The sequence below is a fragment of the Ovis aries genome, chromosome 8, assembly GCF_016772045.2.
Source record: "Ovis aries strain OAR_USU_Benz2616 breed Rambouillet chromosome 8, ARS-UI_Ramb_v3.0, whole genome shotgun sequence".
NCBI classification, from domain to species: Eukaryota; Metazoa; Chordata; class Mammalia; order Artiodactyla; family Bovidae; genus Ovis; species Ovis aries.
In genome coordinates this window covers 38,131,994-38,157,312 of record NC_056061.1, presented here as the reverse complement: position 1 = coordinate 38,157,312, position 25,319 = coordinate 38,131,994, and the positions used below count along the sequence as shown (strand labels likewise).

Genomic DNA, 25,319 nt, shown 5'->3' with positions numbered 1-25,319 from the left:
TGCTACATAATCATGGTTCCTGAAACATCTCTAAACAATCAAAATTTCACTTGATTACATGCCCACTGTGACAAATTTTAAAACAAACAATGCAAAACATCCAGATTACTAGTTTTTCTTTTATAAACTACAAAAAAAATTACTACTCAAACATGTGGCAAACTTTCTAAATATTTGAGCTAAATACCATCTAAAAAAATTAAAATGATAGTATACAACCTCTGTTTAATCTATTTCAAGTGTGTTATAAAACCAAAAAAAAAAAATAGCAGTTAGTGCTGTATTTAAAATGGATTACCAACAAGGACCTACTGAATAGTAAATGGAACTCTGCTCAATGTTATGTGGCAGCCTGGATGGGAGGGGTGTTTGGGGAGAATGGATACATGTATATGTATGGCTGAGTTCCTTCACTGTTCACAGCTAATTATACTTGTTTAGGCAAATATTTTACAATAACTTACACAGTCTGCATATTAAATTGAGAATTAAAAATTCATTTAATTATACATAAAAATGATAACTTTTCATTCCTACCTTAAAAAAGGAACTAACATAGAACATAAGAGATTCATATTGAATGATATCACACATCTTTCCTAAATAAGAGATGAGAGATCAAATGCTGATACCAAGCTATGAGGGGATAAGAATGACCTTGGAAGAGATGCTGTGAGGAATGTAACAAGGAGTCAAATAGAGATAAATAAAAGGGTTGATTGGGAGCACTGAGGTGAGCCAGCATAAGTTAACCGTTTCCTGACTTTCTCCAGCAGAGCTCATGATAAGCCAGAGACTGTAGGAATACCCAGATACCAGTTCAGGTTGGTCACTCAGTTGTGTCCAACTCTGCAACCCCACAGACTGCAGCACACCAGGCATCCCTGTCCATAACCAACGCCCAGAGCGTGCTCAAACTCATGTCCATCGAGTCAGTGATGCCATCCAACCGTCTCATCCTATGTTGTCCCCTTCTCTTCCTGCTTTCAATCTTTCCCAGGTATAGAGTACAAGTCTATAGATCAGCCTGCAATCTCTCCAAATCCAGTTAACCAGTCTCCTTCTAGGGTATCTTTAGTATCTTTTCTTTTCTCTATTCTATTAGTATTCAGAATGAAAGTACTACTATTGATGATAAAGCAAAAAGCAGAAACTGCCTCTTCACTTCCAGGCATAAAATGACCTGATTTTAGAAAAACTACAGACTCAATGATTTAGAGCAGGAGCTGATGAAACACTGCTCATTGGACTATCGTCTGTTTTTGTAAATAAAGTTTTGTTGAAACAAGGCACACCCATTTCTTTCTGTATTGTTTATAACTTTTCATTCTATAGCAGCAGGGCTGAGTAGTTACGACAGAGACCATATGGCCTGCAAGGTCGAAAATATTTATTATCCTCAGAATGAACAGGCCCACCTCCAACTTAAGAAAACAATTCTACCTTAATGACTACTTGAAGCACTTCTACACTTCTAGAACACACAAACAGATGGATTAAAGCTACATTAAGGGTACTGCAAAAAAGGTATTCACAAATAAAAACTGACCAATTTTATGAACCTCTCATTTAAAAGATTTAAGATACCTTTAAGGTCCCCAAATTGACAAATTCTGCTGGTTAGTCCTGTAAAATTCAATATAAGCATAAGAGTAGCTCTATAAAATTAAAATACAATTTAAATAGTTAGAAGCTTTAATAATGCAAAGTAGCAGATTCATTTTCAAATGAGTTTGCAATTTTTAAACAAAGGTCAACGTTATTTAAATCACTGTGGAAGGGGAGTCACTAAGAAGTGACTGGATTCATGTTAATTCCTTCTGCAGAATTTTCAAAACATACTCTAGGTCAGTAGTCCCCAGCCTCTTAGGCACCAGTGACAGGTTTCCTGGAAGATAATTTTTCCACGGACCAGGGTTGGGGGGACCAGTTTGGGGATGGTTAAAGTGCACTATATTTATTGTGCACTTCATTTCTATTATTACATCAGCTCTACCTCAGATCATCAGGCATTAGATCCCAGAGGTTAGGGACCCCTGCTCTAGATGAATGCTGGCACCTGATGAGTAGGATTTTCACTCATAAAGAAAGAATCCTTTCGCATTCTACCTGAAATCTACCTACTGGCCTTGATAAAATCCAATGGATAACTATAGGTTACAGACAATTATTATTGCCACTACTTGTTACAAGGAAATTTATTAAGAAATAAAGGAGGGATTCCCTGGTGGCTTATGGGAAAGAAGCCACCTGCCAATGAAGACACTGGTACACTGCCTGGTCCAGGAAGATCCCACATGCCGTGGAGCAACTAAGCCCTTGCACAACTATCAAGCCTCTGCTCTAGAAGCCAGGAGTCCCAAATACTGAGCCCACATGCCACAACTACCAAAGCCTCAGTAGCACTCTAGAGCCTGATCTGCAACAAGAGAAACCACTGCAATGAGAAGCCTGCATATCACCCTAAAGAAGAGCCTCTGCTCACTGAAACTAGACAGAGCCTCTACAGCAATGAAGACCCAGCACAGCCAATAATAAATAAATAAATATTTTTAAAGCATATGTAAAAGATGAAAGAAGATAGAAATTCAAATTTTCATTGACAGTTTTTTGAAGAGATGCTATCCATAAAGTAATCTATCATAATCTCCTTTCTTCCAGACTTCTAAAGGGCTAAGCAAAAATAAAAATGATAACTGATGCTTATTATACTCACATATAAGTTTTAGATAGTCCTGATTTATAGCTTAGTAGAATAACAATTATATATATTCATGTATCATGCATATTGTATAATATAATGAGACCTTATATAATCCACATATGCAATATTATGGTCACTATCTTACATTAATATAGGTTTATAGTTATTGTAACTAGTTAATAAGTTTTACAATTAAAATTTTTTACAGTTAAAAATTGTTGCTTATCTTTAATAACAAATACAACATTACTTACAACACTCTTAATATAGGATGGTAGAATTTTTTAAATCAGTATTTTCTACTCTAAAACATGATTCCTAGACAGCATATTAATGAAACAGATAACAGGTCTATATATCACAAACATACATTAAATAAAATAGACTAGTGACATCACCTTATCACAAATGTGCTTTCACTGTCAGAGCAGTAACTACAAGTAATGAGATGAGATGTTAGAAAAGTATATTCACTAATGAATATTTATAAATTTACATAAATACCACCAAAGAAATCCTAAGAACACAATAACTCAATTATTGAAATTTAAGATACACATACATGTATGAATTTCTCTTTCTCTAATATTTTTGGGGCCCAGAATTCTAATATCAATAAATTTGGGTAAGGGAAATATAGACTAAAAGTTGAAGTATTTTAAGAACTATTTAAAGTACTTGAAACTAACTATATTTAGGATATTTAAATTCAATTACTTTATAGATGTTTATATAAATCTTTACTATAAACTGTTTCTTTTATACTGTTTAAATACACAATATGATACAGTTTAGATCCTGATACATAACCACAACTTGAAAGTAGTATTGTCTTTAACAGGTTAAACCTGAAGATCAACATTGTGGTAGAAAAGTTAGACTTCTGATTGAGCTCTAAAAAGAGAACGTTCAAGATCATGTCATTATTCAGTCGCTCAGTCGAGTCTGACTCTTTGCAACCTCATGGACACCAGGCTTCCCTGTCCCTCACCATCTCCCAGAGTTTGCCCAAGAAACTATCTTGGGCGAGTTAAATAAGCAGAGTGACAATGTAAGTCTTGTCATACTCCTTTCCAATTTTGAACCAGTCCATCGTTCTATGTCTGTTTCTTCTTGACCTTCATACAGGTTTCTTAGGAGAGTTAAGGTGGTCTGGTATTCCCATCTCTTTAAGAGTTTTCCAGTTTGTTGTGATCCACACAGTCAAAGGCTTTCACACAGTCAATGAAGCACATGTATAATCCAATGAATGTTGGCAATTTGATCTCTGGTTCCTCTGCATTTTTTAAATCCAGCTTGTACATCTGGAATTTCTTGGTTCACATTCTGCTGAAGGTTAGCTTGAAGGATTTTGAGCATTACCTTGCTAGCATGAGTGCAATTATGTGGTAGTTTGAACATTCTTTGGCACTGCCCTTCTTTGGGGTTGGAATGAAAACTGACCTTTTCCAGCGTCAAATTCCAAAAACCAATGTGTGTGAAACAATAAAACCTAAGACCAAATCACACACATATGCCTTGCTCTATGGTCTCATTTCAGAGTTTATTTCTACCATGGTAGTGGATCTCTCCTATAATAATACAGTTGAACACATCTTTGGTCACAGATGACTAAACCAATCATTTTCCATATCAGCCCATGATGGATGATGGCAGAGATGCGCAGTCAAAAAGTCGTGGCACTTTGCATACCAGCTGAACTGGGCTGTAACCCTACTGCCTACATTAACAGAAAGAATGCTCTGATCTGAGGGTTAAGGGTTGGACTGTTTAGAGAGCACAGGAGACAAGTCTGAAGCACACTTGGTTGACACTGTTCATCTGAATTATGCTCAGGTGAAGAGGATGCACATGTCCAAAGACTATCTGCTTCCAAAAGCATACCTTTCCTTCCTGCTAAGAGGGAGTTATCAATCTGTTTTGTGCTGAAGTCTTGAAGCATTTAAGTCACATAAGTAACGCTCACGGTTCTCATTCTAAACTCACTATACAGGTCTCATAACTGTAATCTGGTTTCCCCTGTGATGTGCCAATAATGAAAGAATGTGCTAATCAGCTGTTTTTAATGAATGTGTCCTTACCAGGTAGATTGCTTATACCTGGTATATTGCTTACTGTCATGATTGTGGATGATAATGAATCTGACCCCCAAGAAGCCAACAGGCTTGTCACTGTAGCTGAATCATGGCCAATCACACAGGTCACACACACTCACCTCCACCAAAAGCCTCATTTCCACTGGCACTTCTATAAACTCATCCAAGATAGAAAAGAAGTATAGACATAGTCTTTCCTGGAGACCTATATTAAGGACTTTTAAAAGTTTGTTAGTTTTAGAATATATGAAAAGTTATTACAATCAATTCTTGATTCTGTTTAAAAACAAATAATTATTAATATCTTTTGTTTTCAGTTCAGTTCAGTTGCTCAGTCGTGTTCAACTCTTTGCAACCCCATGAATCGCAGCACACCAGGCCTCCCTGTCCATCACCAACTCCTGGAGTTTACCCAAACTCATTGTCCATCGAGTCAGTGATGCCATCCAGCCATCCCATCCTCTGTCGTCCCCTTTTCCTCCTGCCCCCAATCCCTCCCAGCATCAGGGTCTTTTCCAATGGGTCAACTCTTTGCATCAGGCCAAAGTAGAGTTTCAGCTGGAGTTTCAGCTTCAACATCAGTCCTTCCAAAGAACACCCAGGACTGGTCTCCTTTAGGATGGACTGGTTGGATCTCCTTGCAGTCCAAGAGACTCTCAGGAGTCTTCTCCAACACAACAGTTCAAAAGCATCAATTCTTTGGTGCTCAGCTTTCTTCACAGTCCAACTCACACATCCATACATGACCACTGGAAAAACCATAGCCTTGACTAGACAGACCTTTGTTAGTAAAGTAATGTCTCTGCTTTTGAATATGCTATCTAGGTTGGTCATAACTTTCCTTCCAAGGAGTAAGCCAGTTCATGGCTACAATCACCATCTACAGTGATTTTGGAGCCAAAAAAAATAAAGCCTAACACTGTTTCCACTGTTTACATGTTACCTAGCTAAATGAAGCTCTCTAAAATGGACTGCATTTTAGGTATAGCTAACAACAGTCTGCATTAGTCAACAGAGGTGACCAAAGTAGGTTCTTCCTACTTCAAGTGTTCCTCTCGATCTTGATCTCAGTTAGTAAGCAGCACTGGGTTTGGTGAGAGGCCATTCGTCCTCCTGAGTTTGTTAGCTGCACTCACTCTACTAAAGAAAGGTCAGGGGCTTCCCATGCTGTCCAGTGGTTAAGGCTCTGCACACGTCCACTGCTGGGGGTCTAGGTTCAATCCCTGGTCAGGCAGCTAAGATCCCATAGTCCCGTGACTTGGCCAAAAGCTTTTAAAAATAAATAAACAAAATAGAGGCCATCTGTGCTCTACTTACCAATATACATAAATATGTTCTTTAAATCAAGTAAGAATGCAGCCAGAAGAACATCATTATCTATGTGTCAGAAAGCAAATTCATGGCACTAAATCAAATCATACTGTTTTCAAAAGACATGCATCTTCTGTAGGAAAGCTCAGGTGCTCTCATCAACAGATGGGAGTGGTACACATTTTACTTATATATAAACCAGCACAGAAAAAAGAAAATAGGAAGTGAGTTTTGATATTCAACAGAAGTAAAGATCAACTGCTTTTGTTTATCTTCTAGTCCATTAAGATGAAGGCAGTGGGGCCCTTGAAACTTGTCCCAGCACAGTGAGCCCGGTAAACACTTGCTGTACCATACTTACGGATTACTGTCATATGCTAGTCCCCTACAATACCTACAGTCAGTTTTTTCACTTCTTCAGATTCTTTCAATTTATGCTCTATCATTCTTGAAGTGAGGCAATCAAAACTGGATGCAGGTGTTCCATTTATAACTCCAACTTAAAAAAAAAAAACACTCTGGTTCTCTTGTCTGCTGCTAAGCAACAGAATGACATTCTTACTGAGCAACCTACACACCCCAACTCACCCCCAACTCCAGACATTTTTTTCCCCAAAACAAAGAAAAGGTAAACAGGTTGAAACTCCTAACACTAACCCATATTGCTTTAGACAATGTGAAGGCCTTCTTTTGAAGTCACTTTTTGTGCAATATGTTAAAAAACTATCCTATGCCATCCTGTACAAGTTGTATTAGTTTGCTAGAACTGCCATGACAAAATACTGTAGACTGGGTAACTTAAACAACAGAGATTAATTTTTTCACAATTCTGGAGGCTAGCAGTCTGAGATCGAGGTGTTAGCAGGGTTAATTTCTTCTCAGGCCTCTCCTCTTGGCTTGAAACCTGCCATTTACTTTCGGTGCTTTCATATAGTCTTCCCTCTGTGTATCTGTGTCCTAGTCTCTTCTCATAAGGAGACCACTCATATTGGATTAGGCCCCACCCTAATGACCTCATTTAACTTAATCTTTTCTTGAAAGTCCCTATCTCCAAATACCTCACATTATGAGGTACTAGGGGTCAGGACTCCAACACATAAATTTTGGGGAGACACAATTCAGCCCATGGAACAAGTATTTAAGAATAGTTGCAGATATATGCCCCTTTAGGGGTAAAGGAGAGTTATATCTTTATTACTTTCAAATGGTTCAGGAAAAAATATGCATAAAGGAGAGCAATCTACTTTGTACGCAACTTTTCATAAGTCTAAAATTATTTCAAAATAAAAGCTCTTTCAAGGATTTAAGAGTCTATTTCATGAGTTAAATTTCTACAGCTCTCTCACAAAAACACATCATCACGTATGGCTAAAGAAGGACCTGTAATTAATGTTTATCATAAGTAATAAGAATCTTGTGAATAGAGATAAAAAGGACTAAAAGAACTTGAAGTCGTTCCAATCATTACATATCTCACTCTACTATAATAACTTCCTTGCCATTAATGGTAGAAGAAACTAACTACAATTAAAGTCTTCTTCATGTTTGTCCCCACCTTTTGCCTTAAGTCTTGCCTATACAATCATCAAGGACCCACCAAATTCAGTAAAAAGAAAATTACTGCATTTAACCATTCGTTTCACTAGTTATTCTGAGATCACGCATTAAACAGGGTCTTAACCTCAGCATATGGGTCATTTCTGTTTTCCATCCCTTTGCACTATCTTTTCATCAGGCATACAGTTACAGCCCTGCATCTACTGAAATGTATTTCACTATCTTTTAGAGCTAAAAATTCTGGACAAATACAAGTTCAAAATATTTTTTTACAAGTTTTCCAAGTTGTAGATCTCCCATCCATCTGCTTAGCTGATGTGCTTATTCTGTAGAAAGACAAACTTATCTGATGCTTACTAACTTATCGAACAAAGAAAAGATAAATTGACAAGCGAGAGCTATCACTCATTCATTCAACACAGGTTTACCACGTATCTACTATATATATTCACTATAGTGAATACCCGACAATGTTCTACATACTAGCTGTAAAGATAAAAAGAGTCAAACATGATCCCTCTCATTATGGAGTTTATAAGTCAGGAATGTACTTTCCTTTTACCAGAAACAGATCAGAAGCATGAAGGCAGTAATTTAACCTAAGTCCCTCATAGCACATGATGCTGCTGCTGCTGCTGCTAAGTCACTTCAGTTGTGTCTGACCCTCAGCGATCCCATGGACTGCAGCCTACCAGGCTCCTCCATCCATGGGATTTTCCAGGCAAGAGTACTGGAGTGGGGTGCCATTGCCTTCTCCCATAGCACATGATGGAAAAGATATTCCTATTTAGGAGGATCTATAAGAATACTTCACAAAGTTGGGAGTAACTTGTAGGATCATACTGAAAAAATCTATACTATCGTTTTCACATGTACACAAGTCTATCTGATTTACAGTGTGATGTTATTTACAAGTACGATCTAATTTGGTCTTCTCAATAGCCTATGTGATTGGGTAAATTTTTTAACAGGTAAACTTTCAGCTTAGTATAAGTGACTTTCTCAAGCACATAAATCTTTCAAGTGGGAAAACCAAGAAAACTGTTTTATGATGTGGGTCTCTGATACAGACTAAAAAACAAATATCTTCCCAGTTTTTACATTATAAAATAATGTCTGAATCAGATACCCAGAACTTGCTGCTGAGCAGTTTTAACCATAGTTTAAGTGTGATAAAGATCCTACTGCTGCTTCTTCTCACAGTAGGGTACTAGCTATGGTATAATCCAAAGCAGTGGAGCTGAGGAGAAAAATCTTAATGAACTAGGCCAGGGCATAAAAGGCTGGGTTTCAAAATGACACTTGGGGCTTGTTTTAAGGTTGCTTTCATTTTAATTGACTACCAAAGCAGCAATCAGACAGTATACACAAAATGCATTGTGATACAACCTCAGTTTCTAACAAGGTTATACATGAGGCTCAGTGGTCACTGCAGCAGGCCTTGTCAGTAAAATCTATCAGGTAGAGAGAAGTATAGTGCTCTGGACCCACTGTTTCACCATTGGCTCAGGGAGGTGCCACATCAGCATACCAGGCTCTACCTACCAGCATATAGGGCAATTCTGACCCTGCTGCTGCTGCTAAGTCGCTTCAGTCATGTTTGACTCTGTGCGACCCCATAGCCGGCAGCCCACCAGGCTCCCCCATCTCTGGGATTCTCCAGGCAAGAACACTGGAGTGGGTTGCCATTTCCTTCTCCAATGCATCAAAGTGAAAAGTGAAAGTGAAGTCGCTCAGTCGTGTCCGACTCTTAGCAACCCCATGGACTTCAGCCTATCAGGCTCCTCCGCCCATGGGATTTTCCAGGCAAGAGTACTGGAGTGGGGTGCCACTGCCTTCTCCCCTACTCAAGTTTCATTCTCCTGGGTTCTCATTCTAATTCAGTACCCAGGCCAGAAACATGCTTGGCTATACCTAACCACTTAAGATCACACCACCTAGACATCAGCTATGCACTACTTTACATGCTAAAATATTTGGGGGATTATATGTCCCAGTGCTGCTCCCCACTATGATACAATATTGAGAGTTGGCCCATATATATAAACCATTTGCTTGAGGTAATTTATTATGCATTGATTATACAAACTATTACTTAAATGTTTCTAAATGTGATTTGAATAACTGGTATTACAAATTCAGAACTAAGACTTCAAAATAAGTTTGCTCATAATAAAAATCAAAGTCCATTTTCCTATAGCAATTTAGACTGGAAAGTATTTACAGAATATAACTTCATAGTTTGTATTTTACACCAGATCAAAATGTTGTATATCTTAGTTACAATGTTTTATTTCCTTACCAATTGAAGATTAGAAAAGGATTAAGTGGTAAAGAAAAAGCTCTATTTTATTTGCTGAGTCATTTTCAACTCTTTGTGATCCCATGGACTGTAGCCCACCAGGTTCCTCTGTCCATGAAATTCTCCAGGCAAGAATACTGGAGTGGGCTACCATTTCCTTCTCCATTATATAGAGGTAGCCAAGCTATTAAAAGAACTACTATCCTATGTTCTTATGTATCTTACAATTTTCACTGTAACACTGAGGCCACCAAATCTGGGATCAAATCTTAATTCTAATTTGTTGCTCTGTGTCACTGGGAAACATTAACTTTTGGGGGGCTTTCATTTCAACATCACTCCAGTACTTTTGCCTGGAAAATCCCATGGACAGAGGAGCCTGGCAGGCTGCAGTCCATGGGGTAGCGAAAAGTCGGACACGACTGAGGGAGTTCCCTTTCACTTTTCACTTTCATGCATTGGAGAAGGAAATGGCAACCTACTCCAGTGTTCTTGCCTGGAGAACTGCAGGGACAGGGGAGCCTGGTGGACTGCTGTCTATGGGGTCACACAGAGTCAGACACGACTGAAGTGACTTAGCAGCAGGAGCATTTCAACATATGTAACGTAAAGAAAGCCAAGCAGCAAAGAATCGATGCTTTTGAACTGTGGTGTTAGAGAAGCCTCTTGAGAGACCCTTGGACTGCAAGGAGATCAAACCAGGCAATCCTAAAGGAAACCAGTCCTGAATATTCATTGGAAAGACTGATGCTAAAGCTGAAGCTCCAACACTTTGGCCACCTGATGCAAAGAACTGACTCATTGGAAAAGACCATGATGCTGGGAAAGATTGAAGGTGGGAGGAGAAGGGGACAACAGAGGATGAGATAGTTGGATGGCATCACCGACTCTATGGACATGAGTTTGAGCAAGCTTTAGGAGTTGGTGATGGACAGGGAAGCCTGGCGTGCTGCAGTCCATGGGGTCACAAAGAGCTGGACTGAGCGACTGAACTGAACGTAAGAATAACACTTACTCTCACTGGACTAAAGGATTAAATAATATGCAAAATGTCTAGGACAGCAAACAAAATACACCCAGTGAGTTTTCTCAAACTTTGGGACAAAAGCCCCAGGTTCCAATATCCTCTAAAGCTACATTCACCATGCACACACACTTGCTTAAATCCTAAAAAATGGCATAAATGTATTTCACTTACTAATGTAGATTATATATAGATATATAAAATATAAGTCTACTATATCATAAATTGGTCTCTCTGAACATAATATGCTATCATGGTATCAATATTTTGTAATACTAATTTTTGCTTATTTTAGAATTACATAGAGTTCAGGGGAAAAAAAAAGGTAAAAGTGGCTAGCACTGGATAATCTGTATTCCTTAAAAGAAAAAAAAAAAAAAACCTCTCCCAAGAAGTTCAAATTCATATCTTCTTTTTCTCCTCATATATTTCCTTAGAGCCATCAGAGGCATCTGAAATCAATTGCTGTTTTTTTCTTTTCAGAACAGTTTAAAACATCTGAATGTCCTGCCAACGATCACGTGAAGATTTAGAGGGAAGCCAATCCCCTACATCTTGTCTTCTCACTCAGTTTTCTCATCCACCAACAACCAGCGCAGGACTGAAACAGTGCACTTATGGAAGGGAAAAAGGGTTGACACAGTGTTTTTCGCTCAGTCATGTCCAGCTCTTTGTGACCCCATGACTGTAGCCCACCAGACAAGAAAACTGGAGTGGGCTGCATTCCCTTCTCCAGGGGATCTTCCTGACCCAGGGATCAAACCCAAGTCTCCCAAATTGCAGGCAGATTCTTAACCACCTGAGCTACCAGGGAAGCCCACGATGTTCTGCCTAGGTAACAAGGGAGGTGCTTACAGATTGATACGATTACCAGTGTGTCACTTCGGTGTGTTTTAAAAGAGACCAGTTGATTGTGCTGTCTTTTCCCTTTATTCCTCTGAGTCACTTAGTGCCTATAGGGGAGTCTGATGCAGATCTCCCCTATGATGAGAATAACAAGATAACAGATGTAAATAAAGTATAGGCAGAGAGCACTGAATACAGAGCTGGGAAGCTGTTAAAAGTCAACACTGCCTAGGTAGGTTTTTCTCCATTTTGAATTTTGCCATTTGTATCACTAAAATGAGATTATTTTTTATTTTATTGTAAGTCCAATGCAGATCAATGAAAATCAATTTTATAATTTTTTTTATGTACTAAATGTCAGAAAAATCATCTAGAATAAATTTAAAAATGATTTTATGGTCTTTTAGCAGCTGGATTAATAAAAACAAACTTTAATAGGTAGTAACATATGGTACAAACCAAATTTTACTTAATGAAATCATACAATGATTTCACATCTATGTTTAAGTGACTGGGGGAAGCACAGTTGATGCTATTTAGACTTGGATACATATGTATAAGGTCTCCAGTCTTGAGCTATGAAATCTTCTCAATCCCTATAAAATCAAACTTTTTAAAATATATATAATCATATACTATCAGCTTCTGGAGGTAAATTGAAGAAAATTGTAGACTATTTAATGATTCCCTCACACTTAGATGATGTGAATTTATAACATTTCAAAAGCATATCATGGGAAAGATTTTTACAAATCAACCCAGATGTAAGATGCCTAGCAAGTTATATAATTTCTTCGTTTTTACCCTATTTTTCTTTCTGAAGGTTTACTTAATAATGAACTAAGCTACATTTCTTCTTAAAGTTAAATTTAATCAGAAGATTTTTTTAAATGGGGTGTTATCTTGCTCAGAGGGTATCAAACTTTACAGCACACAAGGCAATATATAACAGTAAATATACCAGTAAAACACAGGTGTGGCATAATTTCAGAATGCAAAATCTACTCAAGCAAAGTTAGCTGACAGTTTTACACCCTCATAAATCATGAGTCACTTCACCATGGACTAATGAAGACATGGACTAACACTATCTTTAAACAGGCATTCAGGGACAAAAGTCTTCTCATTCTACAGATAAAGAACCCTGGAACTTGAGAGTCTAGGATGTGAAAGAGATCACTAAGAAGTCACTAAGCTTGTTACTGGTGGGGCAAGAACTAGCATCAAAGTCTTCTTTCCACCAAGTCACCAGCTGAACTCTGGCTAAAACTCTGTCCCAAGTCAGGAATACTATATTCATGTTTCCACGGATTAGTTTAAAAACTATGTCAAGCTAAAGATATCTACTCTGATCTAGCAATAAAAAAGCTATACACCCAGATAGTTTTATAGATAAATTCTACCTAACAGATAATTCTCATTTATTAAAGTTATTCCACCACTCGAATGGCAGAAAGCAAAGGGAAACTAAAGAGCCTCTTCAGGGTGAAAGAGGAGAGTGAAAAAGCCGACTTAAAACTTGACATTCATAAAACTAAAATCATGGCATTCCAGTCCTATTACTTCATGGCTAATAGATGGGGAAAAAGTGGAACAGTGGCAGATTTTATTTTCTTGGACTCCAAAATCACTGCAGATGGTAACTGCAGCCATGAAACTGAAAGATGCTTACTGCCTGAAGAAAAGCTATAACAAACCTAGAAAGTGTATTAAAAAGCAGAGACACCACTTTGCCAACAAAGTCAAAGCTATGGTTTTCTCAGTAGTCATGTATGGATGTGAGAGTTACATTAAGAAGGCTGAGTGCCGAAGAATTGATGCTTGGAACTGTGGTATTGGAGAAGACTCATGAGAGTCCCTTGTACAGCAAGGAGATCAAATCAGTAAATCCTAAAGGAAATCAACACTGAATATTCATGAAGGACTGATGCTGAAGGTGAAGCTCCAATACTTTGGCCACCTGATGTGAAGAGTTGACTCATTGGAATGAGAAAGATTGAGGGCAGGAGAAGGGGGCAACAGAGGATGAGACAATTGGATGGCATCACCGACTCAAAGGATATGTTTGAGCAAACTCCAGAAGACAGTGCAAGACAGGGAAGCCTGGCATGTTGCAGTCCCTTGGGTTGCAAAGAATCAGACACAACTTAGCAACTGATAACAAATATCCAAGCAAAAGATGTCAATGTCACAAATACTTTTTGCCAAGATATCCAAGCTCCAAACATGATAAAATGGCGTGAAAAGGAAAAACACAGCTCAATTTCATTTAAGAAAGTAGACGTAAAAAGTATTGATAAATCAGTCTTAACTCTTAAAGAAAGTTTACTGTGAAACAGGTACTGTTGTAAACTCTTCATGTATATTAAATCATGTTAATTCTCACAACAACCATTTGAAAGGTATATTATCATTATATCCACTTATATAGAAGGAAACAAGGCATCAAGAAACTTCCTCAAGGTAATATAATTAGTAAGTGATATCCAAAGTAGAATCCAAATCCAGGCAATTTGGCTCAAAAATATTAGGAAAATAGTCTAGCTATGTATTAAGCTAAAACATGTAGGAATTATCCCAGGAATGTAAGGACTGTCCAGCATAAGTCATTATATTAACAAATAAAAGAAGAAAAAAGATCAGTGTGGTAATGGAGGCTTTAAAAATTTTTAATACAATACACATTTTTGATAAAAATAGTCTCACTCATATGATATTTATCAGAAAGAACATCAAACAATAGATAAAATTAGTAAGTTACATGAGGCGTTGTCTATTTAGTTCACTAATGAAGTCTCAGTGCCTACACTAGTACCTGGCACATATTTGTCATATAAATATTTAAAAAAGAAAAAATTCCCTCTATATTAGAAATAAGATTGGTATACCTATTGTGACTGTATTATTCTACATTATTTATGAAGTTCTACTTATCGTAGCAATACTTTAAACATTGGAACAGAAAGAAAAAGTATATTAATTTTCAGGTTACACAATTACATCATTAGAAAACTCAAAAGATATAAGTTATTAGAACAATTATAAGCATTCAGTAAGGGGAGCAGATACAAGATAAATATGCAAAACTCAATTTTTCTTTATATTAAAAATAACCAATTAAAAAGAAATAAAATAGTGTCTGAGACTATAAAAGACAAGGGATAAATTTAACCAGAAGGATATAAAATCTAAATGAAGAAAACTATAACCTGCTCTTGAATGTAAAACAAGACATTTATGAACAGATATGAAGTCTTATTAAAGAACAAAATGAAATATAATAAAGGCACTCCCAACAAAATCTTTGCTGAAAGATATACCTGAAAGAGTAATAATACACAAGGATTTAAGTTTAAAAAAGAATAGAGAGAGGAGACCTTTCCTACCACACAGCAAAACATATACAGAATTGCCATAATAATTATTATTACTCTAACTACTGTTTTAGCAGATAATATTTGAGAGTTTATTATGTGTTTGGCACCCTCTAAGTACATTACATGTAAATGATTCTCAAAATACCTGGCCAAGGCAACATTCAAGGCAGGCAAGGGTTCACTAGAGTGGAGAGGCAACTGGTATGTCATTTTGGAAAAGTAATTTGTCTTTTAAATATTTACTGAATATTTACTGAATGGCCACTCTTTACCAGGTACTATACTAGATATCAGGAACATGGCAATGAAAAATACAGATAAGGCTCCTACCGTCATGAAACATATGTCCTAGTATAAGGAGACAGATGATCATAAGAAAACCAACATGATAATTTCACAGTGATAAAACTGTTAGAAAGAAAATACACTAGGTGATATGAAATGACAGGAGCCAACCAGAAGGGGGTGAGGAGACTACCTTTTATCAACGTCTAAGAAACCATCTCTGAAAAAAAATATTTAAGTAGGTCACTGAGTTGAGAAGAGGGCAGCCATATAACAAGCTGGAAGGATATTTCAGACTGGCATAGGACAAAAACCATGAGCTGGGACTGGACTGGAATGTTCAAGGGACAGAAGGAAGGCCAACATGACTAGAGTAGAGGAAACAGATATACAGCAATAAGTGGATGTTTATTATAAGGGTCCAGGCACGTATTCTGACCAGCAGTACTACTTACAGAACTCTATCCTATAGCAACAATAGCCAGTACACAGAAAACTGCAAAATAATGCTAATGCTAGATGGTTTGTAAAAGAAAAACAGCTGGAAAAACTGAAATGTTGACCATTTGGGGAACAATTGAGTTGATCATGGTAAAACATAAACTACACAGTTATGAAAAGAGTCAAGTGGTAATATATATAATGATCTGGTAAGATGTCCTAGAGCTAAGTGGAAAAAAAGCAAGGAGATCAATAAATATTACATGACTCCATTGTTCTTTAATGAGACTTCTAAACTATGTATTAGGAATTTTAACTCTGAAGTTAGCTCCTGGATGAATTCCACTTTGCTTCCTCTCACTCCAAGCAAACGTCCTCCTACACATTTTCCTCCCACCACTTTCACGAACTAATTCCCTGCCAGCATTTCAGCTCACCTCAGCTTATTGCTTGCTTCTTTACCTAGAAACATGAACAGCATTACAAAAATTTTAAGAGCACAGAGGGTAACATTTTCCTAAATTGAAAAACAAAGAAACAAAAAAAATACAACAGACTAATCATAAAATGACTGAAATCAGCTCTAATTGTTTTAGGATAGTCAGGTGGTGTCATAAACTTAATTTATTTAAAAATCATAAATCATATTATTATGAGCAATTACAGGCAACTGATCATTCTGCTGGTCATTATATTACTAAAAGTGTAAATCTTACCTCTACTTTTGTTCGATAGAGAACAAGTCGTTTCAGGCCACACAACTTGGCGATGTGGCTGAAAGCCTGAGGTGGTAGTTTATCACAGGAGGAGAGATTCAAGTCCTGTAGATTTGGGCACATCTCAGAAATAATCTCCAAGCAAGTTTCATTAAGGAAGTGGCTGCAGGATAATTCAAGGCGCACTAATTCAGATCCGCAGACCTTCAGAAACCTGTAAATACAATGCTCCGTGTGAATTTCATAAAACTAAAACATATTTTTTGCAAGCACTTTGGAATTATATCGACTCTAAGCAGACACCTTCAGAAGAACATATTTCTATCAGGGAAAATAAAAAAACTTGTTTCACTTAAATTCTCATTTACTGCCTGCCGAAACAGGCATGGTTAGGCTACAATAAATCAACCTGAGAAGATTAAATGGATTCACATCACATAGAAAGTCAGCTACTGCTAAGTGGGAAATTAAGAAAGCAAGAGGGTGCTTTCTTAATTTCTCTTTCTTAATTTCTGCTTTCTTAATTTCTCTTTTCTTCTACTTACCTGTAATTCACACCTGAGCTGATAGAGCCAACAAATAAAATATAACAAAACTCTCAACTTCTGGAAGATATTTCTTTCTAAACAGTACCCATCTGGTACTGGATAATTTATTTTGAACATGGCACACATAGAGACAGCTCTAACTAAATGACCTCAAAACAGACCAGACTAGCCTCCTCTCAACTCAGAAAATTTCTGGGTTGGTTTAACCATACTGGTGAGATATGTTTCTTGACTGCTATTATTTAATACCTAGCTGCTGCTGCTGCTGCTGCTACTGCTAAGCCATGTCAGTTGTGTCCGACTCTGTGCAACCCCACAGACGGCAGCCCACCAGGCTCCACAGTCCAAGGGATTCTCCAGGGACAGAGAACTGTGGTGGATTCCTCTAGTCATATGGTCACAGAGGCGGATATGACTAAGGGCGTGCACACACGCGCGCGTGCGCACGCACACACACACAGCACTCCCTCAGCAGTAAAAGGCAGACTAGAAACATGAAACAGCACTCACCACACGGCTTGTGGTTTTGAACATTCTACAATGATGTGAAAGAAGTCTGCAAAGGCCACAGTGCGCCACAAATATTAAAAGTGAAATCTTAGCCAACACACAAACAATAAAAATGTTAATTGCTACAAACATTTAAATATTGCAAATAAGTCAGTAGCCCACACAGCTTATTTACACCCAAACATCCAAGAACATCCGGTTATTCTTAATCCATTGCAGTCTATGTTCTGCTTTCCCTAAATTCATCCTTTCCTTTTAAATGCCAAGTTAAAGGGCCTTTCTTTCCAGCCCTTGTATTACTTGATTTACTGGGGCATTTCACACACCCTCTCCTTCCTTCAAATTCTCGGGCACTCTTCAAGCTATCCCCTCACCTTGATTTCCTCCCACGTTTCACTACTGTTCTCTGCTACTGCACTGGCTACATTGACAGTTTACATCAAGCACCTTCAGGGATTCACTCAACAAATATTAACTGAGCTCCTACTATGACCCTGCGTTACTCTAGACACTGAGAAGTTGGGACTTTATGGGCAAAGTCCCTGCTCTCATGGAGCTTACTTACATTTCAGTAGGAGAGGCAGACCATGAACAAATAAATGAGTAAAATTAATAGTATATTAGAGAGTGAAGAGTGCCAAGAAGGAAAAAAAAAAGCAGAGGACAACAGAAAGTGTGAAGAGTAGGCAGGGAAGCCTCACTAAGAAGGTGAGTCAAGACCCAAAGGAAACAAGAGGATGAGCAAAGGAGTTCCCTAGAGAAGTGGCAAGCAGGCAGCAGCAAGGATGGCAGCTCAGAGGCAGGACACCTCAGACAACGCCTCGAGTTGGGAACTGCAAGCAGGCACAAAGTGAGAGCAGATGGGAGCAGATCAGAGTGGTAAGGGACAGGTCATGGAGTGTGTACCCTCCAAAGACTCTGGCTTTTATTTTGAGGGAGACGGGCTTCTCAGACATCAGAGGGTTTTTGAGCAGAGGTGTGGCACCACTTGCTTGTGTTTTAACAGGATCACTCTGGTTTCTGTGTGGAGAATAAACTGAAGGGGAACAGGCGTGAAAACTGGGAGATCATCAGGACACCATAACCATATTCAGGGAAGAGGGGATGGTGCACTGGATGGAGGTGGCGGCACCGATTGTGGTGCTCAATATTCAGACTGGGGATCTATTTCAAAGGGAAGCAATGGGTACTCAGTTAACAACGTATCTTCTACATACTGAACTGAATGAACTCAGCTTCTCTATTTCTCAACCAAAATTCATTTTTCTGTTAACCATAATTCCCTTATTTACTGATTTGTTTATATTGAGTCTATCCTTGGTATACTTAGTACTTAGCATGATGTCAGGTGCATAAAAACACTTGATGAATTTGCTGAATAACTCTTCCAATTATGAAAATGCATTTGAGGAATTTAAATTTCCTCTGCTCTGGAGCAGACTAGGTTCTATGGACTCAGTTTTTTCCTTTAAGAGGGTCAAACTAGGAAATATAACAAAATGAACCTTTTTACATTATTTTGAACATACATTGTAGTTATGGCTAGTTCATCATCATTTATAAGCTAGCAATCTAGAAATGAATGTAGGGCATCCTATTTTGATTTGATGCTTCTAAAATTATTTGCAGATATAAGATGCCTAAAGATTTTAAGTTAATATAAATGAGTAAATGAGTATATTAACTCTTAAAATTAAAATCTTTAGGCATCTTATCTACGGAAGGTCTTCATTATTTGGCAAAGCACTTTGTTCTACAGTTCTTTTTAGTAGTAGACTTGGAATGCTTTGATACCCCTTTTCTCTTTTCTCTTATTAATGAACTTTTCCCTTCGAAAGATAGCAAGCCAATCATTAGAAAGCTGTTAATAGACTAGAAAACTTCCCAAATTGATGTAATGAATGATAGAATTTGGAAGCACAATAATGACAATGATCATGCTTATACTACCTTTATGACTCTCTCCCTTTTTCTATATTCTATATTTTTACTGAGTAGGTTATTTAGTCAATATCCCCATAGTTAACTCTTCCTAAACTTATGAGATCTACACCACCGGCTTTTTCATATTTCCACTACAAGAAGGCAGACATAGCAGAATCAATTATTAGCTGAATACAACTCATTTCCTTCCTTAATGTTCCTCATAAAGTTTTAACACATAATTACAGATCTTAGTCATCTGCTTATTCATCTCAATTGTAATACTGGTCACCTGAAAAGAGAACTATAGCTTGTTTATTTCTTGAAGCCTGTTCATTCCATCTTATGAATTCTCATCAAGTATTTCTTGATATCGAGGGTATTATGAGAAAACCTAAGTTCAGATAAACAATCCCAAACTAGGTCTCCTGCTATGAGAAAAGGAGTCTCTGGAGAGATAAATAAATTGCCTATCCTTATAAGGTGAATTAATTTGTCCAGAGAAATACAGGTACATAAGAAGTAATTTACTAAATGGTAATTTGTACCCTAAAATAATTAACATTATGTGAATGAATGATTTAATCTGAGTTTATTCATCACAAAATAAAAGGCACTAATCCTTACAACCTGCCTGAAGTTTCAAGGTAAAGAGGAGAATTAGGTATAAATATCCATGGCTCTGAATCCTAATCTCATGTTTTATAGCTGGCCCTCACTGAATTTTATAAAACAGTATATTTAAGATATTGTTAATTCCAAATAGCTGGAGCATTATTTACTATATCAGATCCAAAATAAAGTTATGAAAAACAAAACTTCTTGCTTAACTGTGTACGGCACCATCCAGCAATGGTAGGACATGGAACTGTCGTCAGTTGTCTTTAATCTCTAGGAGCTGACCATCTAGAAGATGCAACAGTGTAAAAGCATTGGCAGGCAGCTGAATAGACAAATATGCTGCTGCTGCTAAGTCGCTGCAGTCGTGTCCAACTCTGTGCGACCCCATAGACGGCCTCCTCCTAGGCTCCTCTGTCCCTGAGATTCTCCAGGCGAGAACACTGGAGTGGATTGCCATTTCCTTCTCCAATGCATGAAAGTGAAAAGTGAAAGTGAAGTCACTCAGTCACGTGTGACTCTTAGCAACCCCATAGACTGCAGCCTATCAGGCTCCTCCATCCATGGGATTTTCCAGGCAAGAGTACTGGAGTGGGGTGCCATTGCCTTCTCTAAAACAAATATATGAATATGCAAAAAGCTCTCTATTGCATAAAACTGTAGTTTTGTGTCAAAACATCAAGTCCTTAAACCTAAAAAGCATCCAACAGTGTTTTCTGAAGAGAACAAGTAGATGGGTTAGGGGTAGAAATCTCTACATAACTGAGGTGGAGCTCAAGCTGATTAGTTTGAGCAACTATCTGAAGAAAGACTATAGCAGAAAAAATGGAATCTAAGGCTTTTTGAATATCAAAATGGTATAATTAAGCCTCAGAGCACAAACAGGGTGGCAAAGGAATATCCAAGACTTTAGGGAGTGTATTCTAAGAGGAAAGTGTGGTTATAATAGATGTGATCTTAATGAATAATGATATACATGAGCAGGACTTGAAGTTACCAATCACAAATCTGTAGATAGAATAGGATTTTAATAACTGATTAAAAGTTTTAAGTTCTCAGGATTCCACTTCCCCTGCTATTTTGAATAAAATAAATTCCTAACTTCTTTAAAGTACAGTGAAACAGTTTCAGTTTTGTGAGGATAAGGTTTTTAGGCAACAAAAATTACCTATATCAAACTTCTCCCAAAGACTTGCTCAAAAGGCAACTCATCATCATCAGTTTCTAGTTCAAAAATGTACTTTTTTTCCCTTTAAAGTATTATAAATAAGCCTTCTTCACAGTAATGAGCATAAATAGACCACACTTACTCATAGATTATTCATTAATAATCAAGCCATGAATATTTATTGTTTATTCTGGGAATGCTGCCTACAAGCCATAATGACTATCAATTCAGCAGTCAAGTCAAGGGGGCCAACAGTAATCAGTAGGCAAAGCTCCAGTATCTCCCATCCCCAAAAAGACTCTCTCTCTGTTATTTCAACTTTTTCTTTTCTTAATGGGAACAATGACTATGCTCAAAGGAATGCTATCAAGATACATGGTTTTATAGGCTGAAATACTCCTGTGAAATACAGAAAACTTAAATTTATGTATGTACTTTTGTGATTATTCAAACAGCTCCACAGCAACTAAAGGGGCGAATTGAAAATGGAAGAGAAATTGCTGTTGAGAAAGTAGATTGGAGCTTTAACCTTATCCATTGCAAGTCTAAAATTCTTAAAATAGCATTGTGAAGTTTTCTTCTAACAACTTATGTTTCTGCTCATGCGCCAGAAGAAGCTACAAAAAGAGAGTTTCTAAAAACTGATTTAATATTATCTTTATATTTTACTCATTATACTATGGGTATATGCCACATTTTGCCTAGGAAGTTGGACTTGGTCATTCATTACCAATGTTTTCTTTAATGTCTTTACTCATTAGCTGCCTCCCTGCTATTTTATTTATAAAAATATAGGAATGACATGTTTAAATGTTTATCTTTATATCTGTATCGTTTTTGTTGTAGGAACTATATCATCTACCTCTTCACGTGGTCCACAATACTCACCATAATGCTTTACACACTACACACCAACAGTGAAAACAAACAAATAATAAGTCCCAAATAGTGGGAAACATTGAAGAAAGAGCTATGAGGGGAACTGAAATACTCCAAAGTCCTTAGAATGTAAAATAATGCTTACTGATACCAATGGTTCTACCTGCTCTCGGTTAGTCTTGGTTTATGATCCATAGCGCACTCTCTGAATACCCACAGTCATCATTAGCTTCAGTTCTTCTTGGTCCCATTAGCAGTGAGGACAATTTGCCAATGAAGGGTGTGTATGGAGAAAGGGAATCAGAAAGGACTAAGCTGTGTTGCAATGGAGAGCTGTCAAAAATTCAGCAATTTTCAAAATGTGGATTCTATCAAAATTCACCAAAATTACACTGCCGAAAAGAAACTCATTTTCTTACATATATATAATACCTACTATTATATATATATACATATATATATCCCCCCTTAAGCAAATTTACATAATAAAAAGAATTTTGTATACATAGCATGTTACAGAATCTTTATAGATTCTGACCCTCAAATCCCAGAACACTTTATCTAAGAACCCCTTCCTCTAGTTCTGTTTCCGGCAGAAAAGAAAGAAACCCAGTGCGTCCATGGTTTCAACATGTGCTGTAAGCTATTATTGCTTGTGTTTTTTTATTTTGATGCACAAACTATTAATATTAGCATTTTGAACACATTGGTGCTATTTCAAACATGATTTCATCTGAATCTAAGGGTATCAAATATTTATTTCTGGAACTGCATCTTTAATTTTATACTCTAAGTCAAGGGGAAACAAAGCTCAAAATACAAATTTCTAATTCATAAGCCACTGTGTAGGAATGCATCCACTGGGGATGTGTGTAGGGAAAGCTGTAGTTCATTCTAACTTCTAAAAACATGATAGGCGATTATTCGTTAATCAAAAATAACAGGTAATTTCCCCAAAGTGTCTATTTCTTCATTATTTAACTTAATGAAATGGATTATACTGTAACTTACAATGAGAATAACCATCATCAAGGTTAAGAGAAAAACACCTGTTTGTATCACAAGAAAAAATGACTATGGCGTTGCTAAATGAATATGCACGCGTGCAGGCTTTCAAATGTTTAACAGGTGACATTTAATAGTAAGGAAACTAAATGCTTAAATAGAAAGGAGCAGAAACACCTGGGCAGGTCTGCAAGTGTGGTCGCCTATTTAACATGCAATTGCATTTTCAACATAATTAGTTTAAATGAGCTTCTAAATTTGGGTGATGTATTGCACATGTAATTAAGATTTAATTAAAAATGTTCTATAATAAATTGTTTTCCATTTCTGACAAATCACATTAGAGAGGTAGATTTTGATTTGGAAATAGTTCTTAAAATGTGTTAATCATCTGTGCTGAAAATATGAGAAAGAAAAAAAAAGGACCTCTGTTGAAAGTTACTTGGGATTTTGAAAAATTTGAGGTAAAGGACATAATTTCCCCTCCATCTTATGAAGCTGAGATGTAAGAGGATGGTGAAATGAACTCATCCACTTTTGTAACCAGAAGCATTCTGAACAGGATACACAAATGTATTTCTCTTGATTTCTATAAAGTACCTGGTATATAATTTCAAACTTCTATTATGTTAACTACTATATAGCAAGTACAGTCTGCTGGTGAAATAACCTCAACGAGGTTTGGCACTAACCTGCTAAATCCCGCAACAGAGATGAATCCCCTATTGCCGGTCCAAGATAAATTAAGCCACTGCACAAGAGTGCAGCGAGCCTGCAGAAATTCTAGAGAGGTGTCATTTAGTTTCGCCCAGTACGGTTGCAGATTGAGGTGGATGTACTGCAGAGGATCACAGCAATGTTGGTTCAGTAGTTTGCAAGTCTGTGCTAATCTACACAGGTCTGGTAGCGTAAGATGATTCAGAATCAGTTGAATGAGCTACATAAAACAGAGAAACCAAGTTCACCCAGACTGAAAAAACGGTATCACTTTATGAAGCATATGATATGATCTAATAAAGAACAACAGTATCATACATTTTGTAATAGTATTTTCACATACTAAATAAATCAATATTCAACAGAATTATCCACATCAGTAGTACCCATACATACATAAGGCTATATATATTACATTTCAAGAGTGTTCACTGGATACTCAATTCACGTTAGTTACTCTTTTTTTTTTTTAACAGTGCAAAAAGTATGTATTGGTAATCTATTGAATAATACAATTTGTCACAGACTTAACCTTTACTGAACATCGATTACACATCTATCACTGGTGAGAGAAGAGCTCCCCCTTTCAGGGTTTTCAGAGTTCAGTGGGATGTTGATAAGGACAATGACTGTTTTAATAACTTTGCTAGGAGCATAGGCTGCCACTACAGCCTGACAAGACACAGGCTTAACCACAGTAAAAGGAGACTTGGACCACGAAGGCTCAACTCTAAAGAGCGGGACGCAAAACTGGGGAGAGGAAAGACGAGAGTCTCACAGAGGAGACTGGATTTACGCCAAAAGCAATGAGGAGTCTCTAAGGGATTTGAGCTGCAGAGTGACAGAGTCAGATTTGTGTTTTAGAAGGATCACTGCAGGGGGTACTCCTGGAGGCAGGAAGGGAAACTGCAGAATTCCAGGAATCTGGAGCCTGCTTAAAGCCACTGGCAGTGATGATGGGGTAGCTAACAGATACCAAAAGAGTATTAAGGAGGAGGAAACAAAAAGATATTTATCTCTAATTCTAATAGTTTCTTTGAACTGTTAGTAGTTCAAGATTTGTTTTTTCTTAATGGTGAACAGTTGGGAGCTTCTAAACTAATTTTCAAATAATCAGAGCTAAGGAGCCTATCCTGAACCAAGAAACACAAAGAAAAAAAATCGAATATTTGCTGAATGGTAAAAAAAGAAACCTCTAGATGAGAGAGAAGGATGACTTTTTCACTTAACTCGTGCATTTATCTAGCTATACTTTTTGATTTGTGATTATGCCCTTTAACCTAAATGTTCTT

The 25,319-nt window shown here is 37.2% G+C and overlaps 1 protein-coding gene across 2 annotated transcripts in view; it reads right to left on the bottom strand.

The window, feature by feature from the left end:
- FBXL4 (F-box and leucine rich repeat protein 4) overlaps window positions 1-25,319 on the bottom strand; it is a 78,364-nt gene that overhangs the window by 14,031 nt on the left and 39,014 nt on the right. For both annotated transcript variants that reach the window (XM_012182734.5, XM_004011257.6), the window contains exons 5-6: window positions 24,003-24,247; window positions 16,660-16,873 (exon numbers count right to left, since the gene is read on the bottom strand). In XM_012182734.5, coding sequence (XP_012038124.1) covers window positions 16,660-16,873; window positions 24,003-24,247 — 459 coding nt within the window. The remainder of the gene's footprint in view (window positions 1-16,659; window positions 16,874-24,002; window positions 24,248-25,319) is intronic.